Source organism: Ylistrum balloti, unplaced genomic scaffold (assembly GCF_031769215.1).
Source record: "Ylistrum balloti isolate Yb309-2 unplaced genomic scaffold, AGI_CSIRO_Ybal_v1 Utg370006, whole genome shotgun sequence".
In the NCBI taxonomy this organism is placed as follows: domain Eukaryota; kingdom Metazoa; phylum Mollusca; class Bivalvia; order Pectinida; family Pectinidae; genus Ylistrum; species Ylistrum balloti.
This window is the reverse complement of record NW_026782081.1, coordinates 1,297,984-1,314,956: the sequence shown is the minus strand read 5'-3', so window position 1 is coordinate 1,314,956 and position 16,973 is coordinate 1,297,984. Positions and strand designations below refer to the sequence as shown.

General features: G+C 33.4%; 2 protein-coding genes across 2 annotated transcripts; one reads left to right on the top strand and one right to left on the bottom strand.

The window, feature by feature from the left end:
* Positions 1 to 1,310: 1,310 nt before the first annotated feature.
* On the bottom strand, positions 1,311 to 9,025 carry LOC132548242 (transmembrane 6 superfamily member 1-like). The gene is made up of 8 exons (XM_060212085.1): positions 8,815 to 9,025; positions 7,262 to 7,463; positions 6,659 to 6,741; positions 5,630 to 5,742; positions 5,199 to 5,306; positions 3,984 to 4,076; positions 3,570 to 3,689; positions 1,311 to 3,411 (listed from the first exon to the last, which is right to left on the bottom strand). Exons 1-8 carry the CDS (start codon positions 9,011 to 9,013, stop codon positions 3,043 to 3,045), a joined length of 1,287 nt encoding a protein of 428 aa, XP_060068068.1. The 5' UTR covers positions 9,014 to 9,025; the 3' UTR covers positions 1,311 to 3,042.
* A 545-nt stretch (positions 9,026 to 9,570) lies between these two features.
* Positions 9,571 to 16,959, top strand: LOC132548240 (DNA repair protein SWI5 homolog). The gene is made up of 5 exons (XM_060212081.1): positions 9,571 to 9,626; positions 11,574 to 11,618; positions 12,227 to 12,354; positions 15,997 to 16,091; positions 16,621 to 16,959. Exons 2-5 carry the CDS (start codon positions 11,583 to 11,585, stop codon positions 16,683 to 16,685), a joined length of 324 nt encoding a protein of 107 aa, XP_060068064.1. The 5' UTR covers positions 9,571 to 9,626; positions 11,574 to 11,582; the 3' UTR covers positions 16,686 to 16,959.
* The last annotated feature ends 14 nt before the right edge of the window (positions 16,960 to 16,973 follow it).

The following is a 16,973-nucleotide window of genomic DNA, read 5'->3' as shown; positions in this document are numbered from 1 at the left end:
GTGTAACAATGTTGTTGGTAAAGTCTGATATTTGTTTCTAATATACTTGACATGTGTATATGTGCATTTGGCAATGGATAGTTGTCTCGAAGTGGGTTGTAATAGGCAGTTGTCTCGCAGTTGGAAGTTATTTTGAGGTGAGAATAATAGGCGGTAGGGTGTCCAATGATAATTTGGCATTGTTTCCGATTTCCAGGTGTTAACATTCTTCACATTCAGCTCTATTGGCCACGCATTTGTCCAATGACACATGGCATTTATAATGTGTTATGGTCGTCTCTGTAGTTGTCGAATTGAAAAGAAATCGCAAGTCGGTAACCTTCGTGCTTAGGCACAATCTGTATCCTTCTCTCGATTGTTTTTGTTTTCATCTAAAGCAGACTTTATAGGTCTTGTCTAAACAGACAATAGACCTTCATTATCCCTCTTAAATATATTGATGATACATTTTTTTATGAATCACAAGACTGAACTGGAAATCAAGGACACAACAGACTCAACATCAGTCGCACACCAAGATAATTTCATACTCGTCTCCTTCAGATTGTATCTATAAACCAATGATTTTGTAACTTATAGTGAGCACCTTCCTCCGCTATCTTGAAAAGACCATTCCTTAACGGTTACACGACAGTGGTTATATTTTTTCTATTAATATGTTGCCCGTGTGTCATTAATTTAGGATATAAATTAAGTTCCATTATGTTGTCCTTTTTATGACAAAACCAACAGGCATACAGTACTCCAAATGTATCTATCCATACTGTCACAATATGATATATGCAACAAATGAAGATAAAATACACGCTTAAAATAGTTTATTATTGAAGGTATGGATTCATGTACATAAATACAAAATTGAGCTTTCAAAAAACAAACTTGTTATTTTGGGCAGATACATGTATATAGAATGATTGAGATGTCATTATTTTCCATTATACACGTCATACTACCTTAATCAGTGGCAATCATCTAACAGCATGTTTAATTCTGCAGTTGAGCTGTTTGGAATCATATAAAGTTACATGTAAATACATTGGGACTTTAAAGCAGTTGTCAATGTAACAATTGTCCTAAACCCACGAGATTAGGTCATTGTAATACGTTAATTATCTATAAACTATTTAAAATTTTGAAGATATAAAAAATAACAAAAGAAAAAACAAATTAGGACCACACCCTTAAATACCATTACATTTAAATGATTTACTACCTGGGCATGCATCACCATCATCATCATCATTAGAAATTGAAATTAGTCATAAACTTTAATTCAGATTAATTAATGTATAATGTATATTAAAAGATGATAAAAAATACTTAAAAATTTTGGAATGTAGAATGTGTAAAAAAAATAAATCATGTATGTTTTAAAATTTTGATAACTATAAATGGTTTATCAAAAGACAATATATATGAAAACGTGTCTTGTAAAGACTTGCTGCTGTGTGAAAAATATATATATTTTTCTCTATTATTATATTACAGGTATAAATTACAGAGTTAACCCGTATAGCCATTTATAGTATGATTGTCATGTTAACGAGTTCTAATCAAGTAATATTTTTGCGTATGAAACCATGTTATATGGTCTACCATCTTGATCCATTATCATGCCATGATAATATAATACCACATATTCACAAACTACACGCTAAAGTCAAGTTATCATTGAAGACGATTTATATGGTGCCAAAACGACTTCAAATTTGATTGATGGAAAAATGCTGAAATTTGCTGAAATAATTGTGATAGAAATTATTTAAAATTTTCCCTATAATATTTCCATCTCACCAGAGGCTCACCAAAATGGGTCCTATATAAAATAAGCCAATGCATGTCTTAGAAATCATATAACTTTTCTAGCACTGATATCAATATTCCTTTCAAAGATATGGACATGAATAAGTTGGAACATAATGCCAGAGAAATGTCAATTATTCATAAGCAAATTTTGCCCTCCTGTCAGATAAATTAAGTGAAGAGATTCAGCTCACGTTCTAATTGTCATGGGTGTTATGTGATAAACAAAATCTTATTTTCATATGGAAGTTGTATTACTTAGCAGTAGAAAGGCAAATTATAAAAACAGGTGCTCTTCACCTGTTATACAACATTTTCTGAAATTTACATGGTGCCTTTTAAAAGTCTGCATTTATACATTGTAAATTCTATAAAGTTAACTGACCTACCAACAGCTTCTTTTGGTATAGGAAGTCTAGTATTATCAAATCTTCCCTGGCCTGTACACACATGTAGGACCTTTGTTCTACTTCCAGTAAAATAAATTAACATAATACCTCACAACAAGTTTAAGGCAATGTCACATCTTATACTCAAAAAGATGCTTATAATATTTGAATAATAGAACTTTGACATAACTAATAGCACTTTGTGTAGCATATATCAGCAATCAAAAGTATATTAGTACTCATGATTGGTAATGACAATCAGCCTCAAACACATCAAACAGGTTGATAAAAGTTTGGGAAGGTTTTACAGTAATGGTCTCCAAGTATGAGTTTATTTCTCAATGATAGCAGAAATGCTTTTATCCATCTTCTCCCATTTTTTAAAAAATCAAATATGACTGGTATGGAAATGATAAAACAAAAACTACAAATGTTCATTGGATGACCAAAGTCAGTCATTTCATCAACTAGTATATTGCTTACATAATAATAGAATCTGGGGGATTGAAATCCTTACATAAATACACTGTCACTGAGAGGATTTAGTTCTTAATGTATGTGAGGAGATGATAGGTGATAATTCAAGGGATTTATGTGATGCCTATTCTGGTTATTTTAATCAATCTAAACTAAGTAATATAACAGATCTGACTGATTCAATCAACATCCTTAAAATATTTCTTTTCAGGTGATATTTGAAAATGTTAACAATGTTATTCTAGTAAGAATAAAAACATACAAACTCATGTACAATGTATATGTTACAGTGTTAAAATAGCCCTACACATCTTGTTTAGATGTAAGCAGACTGCCATTTTGATAGAGCTACATATATATATATGACGTCCTATTACAACTTCTTTTTACTCCTGGTTACTCGACCCTCGACCTCCGTTGTAGTAGTTTTAACACCTCCAACTGAATCAGTGATTGTAGTAGTTTTCTTTGTGGACACCTTGGAGAAGGTGGTGGTATTGCCTGCACTCTTCTGAGCACTAGAGGGTTCTAATCTGTCAAACATGATGCCATCATGATATGTGCTGAAAAAGAATTCTTGATCAGTGTAGCATCGCCAGGCAAACAGTTGTGGTACAACCAGCAGCAGAAGGTTGGCATACCAAAACACCTGCCCATGGCTGTCGTAAATGTCAGTTGGTGAACCAAATCCTGCTGCCACTGTACGCCAGTGGAAAGACGCTAGGATATGAACCACTTGACTCTGCAACACAAAAAGCAATATTTCATTTCCATGTAACTATCCTTGTAAAGATAATCAGCAAATTTGTTTTATAATCAGTAACAAGATGCTTCAAAATACAAATAACTTATCCATAGAATTCATCAGACCAATTACACAAATATAAATGGAAGTGTGACCTGAGTAGCAGCGCCAGCATGAAGGATTGCCCAGTCAGACATCCACGTTTCTCCGGGGTTTACCAGACCATAAATGGCAGACACATAGTATGGCACAAAATAAAACAGGTAGGTCAGCATCTAAAAAAGGAGGAATTCAGCTAATATCATTACATACCATACTGAAAAAGTACCTTATTGATGGTACACAAATTACAGAGGGACATCACAAAACAGAATAAGCTTAAATAAGAAATATCATGAAGATGGGGGTTGGTGTCTCACAACAAACAATTTTTCTCAGCTTCAATACAAGTATTATTACAGATTCTTATTCTTTATTTTTGTCTGTTTTATCCCTAGATATTTCTAAGTTAAATGTTATTTGATGTTAGCTTATAATATATCACACACAATTTCTATAATAAAGTTTACCTGTATTCGTGAGAACATATTTGGATCATTGAGGTACGGTTCATAATTCTTCAGGTAAGCTTTGATGTATTCATGATCACAGCCTAAGGCTACCTGTAACAGAGAAGCATTTATCAAACACGGGTATTGGTACATGTTGTAAACTGTTACCCTAATGTAGGATGTAAAAAGGAAATGCTACCAAACATTCAAATTGACATACCTAATTAATAACAAGGGGCCTAGCAGCCTTGACAGTCACCTGTGATACGCAATACTGAATATAAAAGTTAAAGGGCAAGTAGCTTTCAAGTGTTATGAAAAAGAAATTGTGACATTGACAACAGTAAGCCAGTGTCAATGCAAGCATACCATCAAAGCTGTCATCCTATACTAACAGTTCTTACAAAGTTATTTCCAGTGGGAAGTAAACAACATTATGCTCAAAAATGCAATTCTTATATCAAAATTATAGTTTAGTAAACCTCCTCCTAAGGAAGAAATGTAAGACCCACTTTGTTTATCAAAGAACTTTACGATGCTTCCAGCAATGGAGAGCATTTGATCCTAACATACCATGGTGTTGAGAAGAAGATTTTTGAAATCTGAGTCAATTTGACCCCTTTTGACCCACCCATCAGCCCCTTGGGTTCAGCCAGGTTCAATATATCATAAAATCTAGCCGATATCCTTCGCTCTTATTTTTTTTCCTGTATACACTATAGTAACTTTTAACCTTTCCCCACGGGTAAATGCGACACCCTGGGGCCATGAAATTCATAGTTTGGTAAAGCACCTTAAGACCCTTTCATTAATGAAGAGCATTTGATACTACACTATATCTGGGTGATGAGAATATTTTTGAAATAGGAATCAATGTGACCCCATTTGGCCCATCCTCACAGGTAATGCGAGACCCTGAGGCCTTGAAATTCACAATTTGGTCACACACATTAAGATGTTTGCATCCATGAAAAGCATTTGAGTCTACCATATCTGGGTGTTCAGGAGCAGATTTTGAAATTTGAGTCAATTTAACCCTTTTGGCCCCGTCCCTCGGGCCCATGTGGGGTGGTGACTGTATAATTCACTATTCTGGTTCACCATAGACCAGGGAAGGTTTGTGTATGGAAGCACGACAACAGACACAGGTGATCGCAATAAGTCACCATGAGACTCAGGTGACCTAATAAAATTTTGCAGATGATTTTTGTTTTATTTCTGAAGTATACTTACCACTCCTCTAAACAAGGAGAATGCAATTCCCAAGACAAAACAAACAATGAAGACAAAGTCCCATGGTCGGTTTAGTAAACTCAACTCGTGCCCTGATTTACGCATTAACTAAAAAGAAACGATAAAAAACAAATACCAAAATGATTATTCAAAATCACTGGAAACTTTTTCAATGAAAATAGCAAATGTTTTCATTCACCAAAATTATGACTCAATTAACATTTATGAATTTTATTTTACTTCATTATTCATATATATCCATGAAATTAATATAAAATTAACACATGGTATAAAATATGTGAAGTATCTTATTAGTTTATGACTCTTATAGATATAATGATAATCATAACTTTTTAAATTTTATTTTTTTGCCATGCAGTGATACTTCCTTGAAAATGCTATGCATAGTTACGAATGAAGAGATATCCTACCCGTAGTTGGCTTCTGGTTTTGTTAGACTGTCGAAGGAAACGTAAACCTGCCCAGATAGGTACAACAACATACGGGACATTCAGGAGATAAGAACCACGAACCTTAAATGTACCTAAATATAAAGAAAGTTGATCTGATTTTGCATCTAATGCATGCTGATAATTGTTAGTACATTTACTAACAAGTGGCCAAAGGGCCTTAACACTCACCTGAGTCACAAAGCTTCTTGTAACATATGTTATAGAAATTATTTTTTTTAAAGTAAGATAAATTTAACTATATTGTATACATAATGCAAATGTACATTTTGTATATATATTTACTGTTATCCCATTTTAAGGCTTCTAACCAAGTTTGAATGAAAAGAAATTACACTTAAGATTTGAATTTTCCTAAATAAAATATTCCATTCAGGAACAGTAGAACATCTATAAAAATTTAAGTCAATTTGACCCATTTTTGAGCCCACCCATCAGCCCCTTGGGGTCAGTCAAGTTCAATATGTGCATCTCATCAAACTGTCAGCTTATACTAATGCTTCAACTAGTATGTGACGGTAAACTCTCACATTGATTATCCTATTATCCACTGAATTTATGTGATATTGTATCAAATATTTATCAACACTCATTACATTATATTTTGTTGTAATACATGTGCTTTGAATATTACCTAACAGTGATGTGATGATGGTTCCTATTATTACCATTGTAATGTCATGCATTGAAGCTTCCTTGGGTCATATTATGCATTCTGAAATTACCACAGAACAAGATAAAGAGTGAAAATATCACCCTTTAAAATCTTGTATCAGTCTAATGAAATACATGTATACTGTTTTTGTGAATGTCTGCATTAATGTCTTAAGTTACATGCAGAATGTGTGTGCTGGTGACATTGTACAACAAGTTCACTCAGTTTCATATCCATATCAATGAATTTCATAATCTTATCTGAAACGGAAACTCACAAAAGACCCTGTACCTGTAAACATGTATGTAGATAATAAGTATGCTTTATAGACCTACCTGTCGCACCACCAAGTAGTAAAACAATCATACTGTTTCCAATAGACCCGACCCAGTAAAGGCACACTTCATGACAATTCATCCTATAAACGACCAAACATGTACACGAACAAACAAAATAATTACAATTAAATATACAAATGGATCAGATTTCTCATTTCTAACATGAAGTGAGTAGATCTTGTGTTTTAAACATTCTAATTTCCTGATGTTCAAATCATCTTGCTTCAATTTCTGGAGTTAATAAATACAGTAATCGTTCAATTCTGTGTTTTAGGTTTGGTTTTTCAAACAATAATTTTACTATATGCTTACATTGTTCAGCCATAATCTTATTTTAGCTCTTTCCACAATGAAGGTATTGCACTAAAATATGATTGCACTTAATGCAGTTTATATATATACAGTGTATATAGAAATTACTTGAGGAAGCATGAATTTTCCATTGAGCCAATCTATCAAAGTGTGAGTCTGAGCTGAGTTTTGCTCAGGCCAAATTGTACTTTTACAATACATGGTAAACATGATTACTGTTCAAATCTTCATCCTGTAATACCTTAAATTTTTAGACAAGACTTTTGATGTTACACTTTCATTATTTACCTGTTAGCAATGAGTGTAATCAGAACCAGATACATAGCATATTGTCCAGTGCCATCCCACCAATTTATCATGGTTCCATGTGCTGTCCGCAAGTATGGCTCCCCCTCTTTGAAATAAAACTCCATAAAACCAGAAATATGACCATCCAGCTCTAAACCTATGATCAAGTCAACACATGATGTGAAGGCAAACACACTCCATGCTGGAAAATAATAATAAAAAAATTAACAAATATTATTTATGCAATGCTAGAATTGAGGCTTAGAATCAACATCACATCAATTTTTTGTTATCATTTTGAACTCAGAGCTCCCCATCATCAAGGACCATGCTATCAATGATTTTTTTCTCAACTGTAATGTGTCAATGCTATTTCCATCAACATTCTGATGAGGCATCATCAAGGACAATGCTACCAATGATTTTTTTCTGCTATTTCTCTCAACATTCTGATGAGGCATGTGCTATTTCTCTCAACATTCTGATGAGGCATCATGCTACCAATGATTTTTTTTCTCAACTGTGATGTGCCAATGCTATTTCTCTCAACATTCTGATGAGGCATCATCAAGGACAATGCTACCAATGATTTTTTTTCTCAACTGTGATGTGCCAATGCTATTTCTCTCAACATTCTGATGAGGCATCATCAAGGACAATGCTACCAATGATTTTTTTTCTCAACTGTGATGTGCCAATGCTATTTCCATCAACATTCTGATGAGGCATCATCAAGGACAATGCTACCAATGATTTTTTTCTCAACTGTAATGTGCCAATGCTATTTCTCTCAACATTCTGATGGGGCATCTTTTGATCTGGTAACTGCTTATGAAAAAGCCGAAGTAAAGGTCTAATAGTCACCATATACTTCATATGTTTTGAAAAGATTTGGGATTACAACAAAATATGATAACGGTAATTACAGTCCAAAGAAATGTGTCTACTACTGGCAACTGCCTGTCAATATCTGACGCCATTCTGGTTCATCAACTGGATTTGCCAGTATACAAGCAGAAAGTACAAATTTAGGTGATCATGACATGCACACTTTCAATTATATTGACTATTTCTAAATAAATTGTATTACAGTAAAACACTGGATTTTTAAGTATGGTTTAGGTTGCAAAATAATGTTTTGTGGAGATCATCATCATATGAAAGCTCTAGGAAAGATTCTGACACTTTGTTCTGTAAATCTCTGTTAGCAATACAGTGTATAATAAACGTGTACAGGTCGAAATCGTTACTAATTTGAGAAAAATATAGCCTGTCTTAGAAATAAATTATTTTCGTCAGATATCTTCATAAAATACATTTTAGTGCAATGATTTAACTTGATGTTATAGCAAGTGAATGGTCTCTGAAAACTTGAGATTCAGTGGCATGCATTCGGTTGTGTAATGATGTACATGTGCTATATCAAGTTATATTAGTATTGTTGAGTTCAGTGTATACATGTTCACAAGCTGACATTGTACGTGTATATATACGGTACTGGTAAAATGTTTTGAAGCTGACAAGGACTCAGAAGGAAACAGTAAAAGTTTTACCGAAGAAAAAGGGTTCTCCGTTTAGTCGATGATTTCTGACGAAGGTGTAAGCAAGCATCATAAAAGAAAACAATGTTATGATGCCGGCAACCAGAATCAGTCGGTGGTCTCCCATCGAGGTCGTCATGTTAAGACAGTAAGTCAACGGAAATGCAAGAAATGATCCAACAAGTACTTGCAACGTTGGTTTAAAATCCATTTTTCTGAGTGTAGCCAACTCCATTTTCAATGTTTTGTTTGGACCGATGGCTCCCGGATGCTGTCTCTTGATCAAGGAACTTCGAACAAGTTAAGACAAGCGTCCGTGACTCCGAGGCGTCAGCAAGTGAGTAAAACAAATGGACCGGAACTTTCTACCGGAAATGTTATTAAATCCAGAACGGGTTTCAATGGACCATGTTTTATTATTAGTTCCTCCGTTTTATGTTTCAAATAATTCCCAAATATTTTCAACCCTCAGTACAGGCGCGTTCGATTATAATGAGAATCGTTCTGAACCACCCGGACAGTTTCAGCCGCGTTATAGAAAAGCAGCCTAGCTTAAACAAAGTTGTCATAGTTGCTCAAACGTTTGAAATGAAACGAAATGCTTGGGGTTAAACGACTCTGGACCAATGGAAGATATTATTAAGTATGATTACAACTAATGTATTCGCGTCTTATCATATGCCTAGAGTAATGAAGCATTACCGGATATATCTACCCTTTTGGTTTCGATTTTACTTTCGCTTTCACTTTCATGGGGACGCTTGAAAAGAACTGGCACGTTTGCAAACCGCCTCGCAGCTTTACCTACAGGCATACATGTACCTGTAGGTAAGACATGTAATTTAGATAAGTCAGTAAAAGAGGTAGCTACAAGACACATGTAGACAAAATAGAGAGAGTCCAAAGAGCAACATACATGTATAGAGAAAGAATGTATATCCCACCACCTACATGACATGTACAGTAATGCAGTAGCGCAATAGGCCTAGTACATGTTACACATTAGGCCTAGTACATGTTACACATATACAGCTTGCAGGAAAATGTTTTGAGATATGGTATAATTGTCCAAAATAATGAAAAGGGATGTCTTGTAAAGAGTATCGCAAAGCAGTTGTGCTATGGAAAGACGTCGCTGAACATCGATAGCAAAAGGGAACCCCCAAAGAAAATGTTTCCAAAACAAATTAAGTACATCTACATTGTAACTACATGTATTTTTCAATAACAACTGTAAATATTTGAAACTAGAAGGCCTAAATATAATTAAAACATATATAATGCATAGTGTAAAAGAGTGGATGAACGTGGTTTGTACATAATGTACATAGTATTAAGTGCAGTATGTCTTTGTCACTCAGCTGATAGAGCATGCTTCTTTGGCGCAGTTGGTTGAGCCAGTAAAGTAATATGCTGGAGACCTGGGCTCAATTCCTGGTTGGGAAACTTGACAGGAATGTATACTTCCACTGCTCTTTCACACAGCCCAAAGAAATCCTAAAGATGGTGGTATTTGGAGTCTCAGGTTGTGATTTAGGAAACAATAAGAAAAACAGGTGATACTGTAAATATGAAAGAAGAAGGAAAACACACACATGAATATATTATTGTTATATATGCAAAGTGTGCTGCTTTTTAAAAATTTCTGTGTGGCATAGTGACTTGGATTGTTTATCGAAATTTGTGGAGCATGTGGACTTATTTCTTTTTATGTGCTGCAAATAACTAGCTGTTCATTGTTTAATCATGGTTTGATTGACATTTTACTTTCATAAATGCATAGTTACCTTTCAAATACAAATAAGTTTTATTATAAACTACAATATGCATAATAATGATATTTCTAAACAAAAAAAAATCTTTTATCTTTTATATACTACCTCAATATTTACTTGGTCAATTCCCACATTTGTGAATTGTTTTAGTAGAAAGTGTCTTTAATAGAGTGCATATACTAGATTGAGTGCCTGGTAGCTATTTTTATAATTGTCACAGGTCAAATATAACAACAACGAAATTGCCTGCCATTCATTTATTGGGCCTTCCCGTGAACAGCTATAGCATGAAACCCCTGAAAAAAATACACAAATTGCTGGATAGTACTATGACATGGTGATATGTTACGTAACATGTACATTTTAATTTACTGTATACATATCAAGTCCAATTCCGGGAATGAAAGTAATTGAAACGTAGATTATAATATTTACCTTCCAAAACCCCGTTGGTCTGGTAAAGTGCTTCATTCTGTACACATTTCGTACTATCATGCGGGCATACGTAAAAGGACCCCAGAGGATACGTCCGTATATATGACAGTCCTGGCTATAGTGCGCCGGGCACGCTGTGTAAAAGGGTTTTTATTATTTCACTTCCATACTCCACTCACCATTGCATGCTTTTTCACAACTCCTTGAACCCTAATTTACATTCAGGACAAAAACAACACCAAATATGGACAATGACACCACCACCCTGACACGACACGTGTAACAGGAACTTCCCAACATAGTTGACTAACATGTACTGACAGACAATGATAAGACACTTTACTAAGTTAATAGTAATTGAACTACCTGTCACATAAAGAATGCCAGTAAAGTTAATGGTGATATTATGTACAAGCGTGGTATGCAGAAGATTTTTTTTTTGTTTACAAAGGAATTTTGTGTGACACTTACTCAGGGAAGCTAATACCTAACACTTGATTGTTGATAATGAATATTAAAGCTAGCAATATTTTCATGTATTTTTTTTTCTATTATCAACAGGAAGCAACAATGAAGAGAAGATCAAGCAGTTCCTTCAAATCTCCAGTAAGCAGTTGAATAAGAGAGGAAGTTCAAAGAGTGTGCTAAAACTGGTGTCACAACTCTAAGATCTTTTAACAAATTTATGAATATTACATTTAGTGGATTTAATATTATAAAGTCATACACAAACATGTAGGTTATATCATGAACCGGCTTATTTGAAGAAAATTGTATACAAAATACTTAAGTCTTATCTTTTTTTGCAGTTTTAATCTGCTTTTAAATACAAATTAGAAAAAAATAGTATGATATGAAAACAAACTGCATGTGTGAACTACATTCTGTTGTTTACCTATATATAATATATCTATACATATATATAAACATTTGCACCTTTAGATTGTTTTTTTATCTTTTAAAGCAATTTATTGTACACAGGTAAGTGCATAATGTTGAAATATGATTGGCATTTCATTTATGATAAAGATATAATGATTGAATTGACGACTAAAATGAAAGATTTTTTGTGTTTCCTCATGTTGTGCAATGCGTTTTTAAAAGGCACATGCACAAAGATGGAAAATGAAAAAAAAATCTATAATGAAAAGAATCAAACATTTAGAAGTATTGCAAATTAAATATTTATATGGAATGCTTTACATATTGTGTAGTTACATAATCAAGCCAGCAACCAGAAGAAAACTGTCCTGTCTCACCCAGATGTACTGAGGAATGAGATAAAGAAGCTGGAAGAGACCACAAAAAATGTGCAGAAGGATATTGACAGTCTCAAGAATAGGTAGAGTACATCTTAAGTAATTTTCTGTTAAGGCCTATTGTAAAAGAAATCAAAAGTACTTGTGGGTGGAAATGAGTGTGCATTTTTCATTGAACAAATAGGGAATGATTCAACATTCAGAAGTTCCATCCAAAAATAACATGAAAATTAGATAACAACTCTAGACTTTCAATATTTGCCATAAACATCAGGCTAGTTTGTGATTTGTAATCTTTATGGACTTTTGAAATAAAGCACAATACTTGTATTATGAATTTAAAAAATGTCTCATTCTGATGTTACTTACTATTTTAAATAATGAAAGAAATATACTTGTTTGATGTGATCTTTATGATACCTCACTCTCATGACAGAATAACACAATAATCATGTATCAGAAGTAAAAAGTACATTCTCTTGTGTTGACACCTTGATTTGTTTGTGTTGCTATTATCTGTATGCTTGTATTGACACCTTGATTTGCTTCTGTTGCTATTATCTGTATACTTGTGTTGACGCCTTGATTTGTTTGTGTTGCTATTATATGTGTGCTTGTATTGACACCTTGATTTGCTTCTGTTGCTATTATCTGTATGTTTGTGTTGACGCCTTGATTTGTTTGTGTTGCTATTATATGTGTGCTTGTATTGACACCTTGATTTGCTTCTGTTGCTATTATCTGTATGTTTGTGTTGACGCCTTGATTTGTTTGTGTTGCTATTATATGTATGCTTGTATTGACGTCTTGATTTGTTTGTTTTGCTATTATCTGTATACTTGTGTTGATGCCTTGATTTGTTTGTGTTGCTATTATATGTGTGCTTGTATTGACACCTTGATTTGCTTCTGTCGCTATTATCTGTATGTTTGTGTTGACGCCTTGATTTGCTTCTGTTGCTATTATCTGTATACTTGTGTTGACGCCTTGATTTGTTTGTGTTGCTATTATATGTATGCTTGTATTGACACCTTGATTTGCTTCTGTTGCTATTATCTGTATGCTTGTGTTGACGCCTTGATTTGTTTGTGTTGCTATTATATGTATGCTTGTATTGACGTCTTGATTTGTTTGTTTTGCTATTATCTGTATACTTGTGTTGATGCCTTGATTTGCTTGTGTTGCTATTATCTGTATACTTCTGTTGCTATTATCTGTATGATTTTGTGTTGATACTTTATTTTTTGTTGTTGACATTATTTGATTATTCTACAGCATTTTCTTGTCAACGTTATTTCCATTTGTTTTCTTGGCTTTTTCTCCATATATAGATATTGATATTATCTCTGTGTACTTGTATTAGTATTCTGCTGTATGATTTTGCAGGCATTACTTCTCTGTGTTAGTCTTTGCATGTGTGTATAGTTTCTTGTCCCTATGGGTAATGAGTATTACCATTATCTGTTTACAATTGTTTTTATACTATACATATATACATGGCACGTGCATTTCTATTTGTTTGGTTTTCTTGCCATGAGCATCTCTGTCTGCCTGTATGGACAACATTCTTTGGTATGCTTGTGTTGGCATCATATTTTTCTGTTTATGTAGCATCATGTGTATGTGCTGGTGTTCTCATGTGTGCTTTTGTTGACATTGTATCAGTGTATTTACATGTATATCTGTATGTTAAAATGATCGTCATTGTGCTTCTTTTGACATCCTTCTGCTTTTCTTGGTTTTATTTCATCGTGCCAGTGTTTGTGTATATCTTTGTTTTCTGTTGATATGACAACTATGTCAAGTATGTGTCAGTTTTAGCACTATCTGTTTGACAATGTTGATATCATCTCACTGTTAGCATTTTTTTTTATATCTTTATGCTAGTGTTTAAAAAGACGTTTCAATGCTTTTGTTGCGTGTCAATTATTTCATTCATTTAGTACATGTATACCCTAACATTGAGATGATCTGTTTGAAAGCATTGTTTCTGTGTGATGCGTTAGTACTTCCATGATTATGTTCAATAGTGCATATGTAACTGTATGCTCTTGTTGCCATAATTGTCTTTGTTTAATTGTAGTATTAACATTCCTCAGACAGAATGTTTGTTGGTTATACCTTTTTATACAAAGTTTTGTTTATCTGTGATTTTGTCGCCATGTCAACTACACACATCTCATTAAAACAACAAAGAAATATTGTCATAGGAACAGAATCTCAATTCAAATTTATATTCAATGAAACTAGCATAAAATATGAACAGAAAAAAATATGAAAGACCCATTAAAATGTAGAGGTTAATGATTCAAGTTGCCTGGAAGTCTATTAAAGTATCTTCTACTCCATCGAAGACACTCGCCATGTAAATCTTGATCAATCCAAGTAAGTAATGTCACGTTCTGATATGAGAACAAGGTATTTATCCAATAATGGGACCACCAGGCAAAAGAGCATTAAACATGTCTTACTTTATACCACACTAAGAAATATAATGTTTCTTATTGAGATAATTATAACAACCATACAACATCATTAAGTATTTGTGTTATCTGCTAACCAAGAAGTTATCTGTTTGACGGTATTGACATTATCTCTGCTAGTGTCAATATTTGAGTTATAGAATTGAGGTACTTTGCATTTGTATGTTAGTACTGATATTTGTCTACTATGTATTTGTCTCACCTTTGACGAAAAGTTGCAGAAGCGAGACTATATATAATTACATTTCCGTCTACGACGGCATTGTCAATGTTTCACTATACTGTTTGAAATTGACATTTATACCCATTGATGGACAAGCCAAACTTTAACAAAACTTGGCACATACAATGCATACCATATCTCCAAAATCAATCAATTGCAAAATATCTTTCAGATTTTATAGTCTTTCAACTCTGATATTTAGGGAAGTCGAGAAGCTGGACTGTTAAGTTTTGTATTTAGCTCTGGTTTTCATAAAGTGACAGTGTTAATCAAACTAAACTTGTGGTACAGTTACATTGTAGTATGGATATCTTAGCCCAATAAAAACGTAACATGAATTTTGTTTCTCTGCTATATTGGTATTGATAGTCAAATTCAAACAAGGGCTATAAAACGATAAATTTAAGTGTATTTTGCAAATTTGAATGTTAAATTTTCATTTAAATTGCAATAATATCATTAAATGATAAAATATCTACATGTACCTATCATTGGTTAAAATCGGCTTCTTTCTTTAAGGTGAGGGATGCAGTAATGATAAATTTAAGTGTATTTTGCAAATTTGAATGTTAAATATTGCCTTACGAACAAAGTGGAACTAAAAATGAATGTCATTCTGTTTGTTGATATTGTTCTGCTATGGAATAGATTACTGGAAGTCGTCTTCAAAGCACAGCTGAATATGTACTTAGGTACAACTTTGTGATTCAGTGTGGTTAATGCTCGTCATTCAATTTTATCCATTTGGTCTGAATTCTTTGATGGCGGCTACTGATACTACAAGATTTTATGAACTCTAAATCCTCAACCATTCCAACATCTTGTTGTAATTACCAGTATTTGTCTCTGTTAGGAAGTTGTTGTTATTTCATCTGATATTGACATAACACATTACACTGTATTTGTAGTGTCACATACTGGTATATGTCTGAGTGCTTGTCTATATATATATCCCTGGTACAGTGATGAATTCAACAGTAGCTACTTCACTTCTATACTATGTTTTGATTGTTCCAAAGTGGCTTTGATGTGGCTGAACTGACAACACACATGGATATGATGCACCATTATAATGAAATCAAGGATGTGGGACAAATGGTTCTGGGTAGGATTGGTGAGTTATTTTAAGTACTGTATATGACAAAAAGTATTTCCGAAAGACGACTGACTAGTATTAGGAAATGTAATATTAGTGTGCCCAGTCTTCACAGCTTAAGCTTCTGAAAAAGTCTATTATTTTTCCATGATTTTTATACCTATATCTATTTTGAATCATTGAAAGAAGACAAATTTTAAAGTGGTAAGTAATTAAACCAATGAATGATCCAATGTTTGTATAATGACCTTTAGTGTCACCCCAGAAGTTTATTGTTTAATTTAACATATTGAAACCTCACTTCATGTTAGCAATACATTTTATATAAGTTTTGGAAGTATTGATTTAAAAAAAAAAAAAATACCAAACCAAACAGAACAAAATCTGCCCAGAGTTGTTGAGCTGGTTTGATTTCTAATGAATGTTTCGCACGGTTATTTGTTTACTTTCAAATGGCATTCATTGTCAACATTAACTTATTTCAGTAAACAAATTCATGTGTTTTTCCAAATTAATTAGCAAATGACTTTTGTTATGTTATTTCCAGCTGAGCTTGATGGCGTGAGAACACGAGACTTGTATAAAGAATATGGGCTTGACATCAATGATTGAGAGACTTCATGAAAAACTATATATCTTGACATGTGAAGTATGACTTCTTAAGGCAGATACGACTAGGTCATCATCGACAGAGTGGTTTTCAAGCTCGATTTAAGATACTTGTATCATGTTGATTGTGCGATGCCTATCTGCTATTCGATTGCGATGGGAGTTTTAGAACAGCGTTCAGTTTACTTTGGGATGCATCAATATCTATATATAATACATCTCTATACAAAAAAGAGTTGGAAATGAAATCAGTAAACAAGACAAAGTGTTTAATTTGTTCAGTGTTGAGTA

Excerpts from the sequence above, each read along its gene's own strand:
- LOC132548242 (XM_060212085.1), bottom strand. The coding sequence starts at position 9,013 with ATGGATTTTAAACCAACGTTGCAAGTACTTGTTGGATCATTTCTTGCA. Across the intron at positions 4,077-5,198 it reads TCTCCTTGTTTAGAGGAGTG|GTAGCCTTAGGCTGTGATCA; the intron begins GTAAGTATACTT and ends TCTCTGTTACAG. Across the intron at positions 3,690-3,983 it reads ATATGTTCTCACGAATACAG|ATGCTGACCTACCTGTTTTA; the intron begins GTAAACTTTATT and ends CTCCTTTTTTAG.
- LOC132548240 (XM_060212081.1), top strand. The coding sequence starts at position 11,583 with ATGAAGAGAAGATCAAGCAGTTCCTTCAAATCTCCA. Across the intron at positions 12,355-15,996 it reads ATTGACAGTCTCAAGAATAG|TGGCTTTGATGTGGCTGAAC; the intron begins GTAGAGTACATC and ends ATTGTTCCAAAG. Across the intron at positions 16,092-16,620 it reads AATGGTTCTGGGTAGGATTG|CTGAGCTTGATGGCGTGAGA; the intron begins GTGAGTTATTTT and ends TGTTATTTCCAG.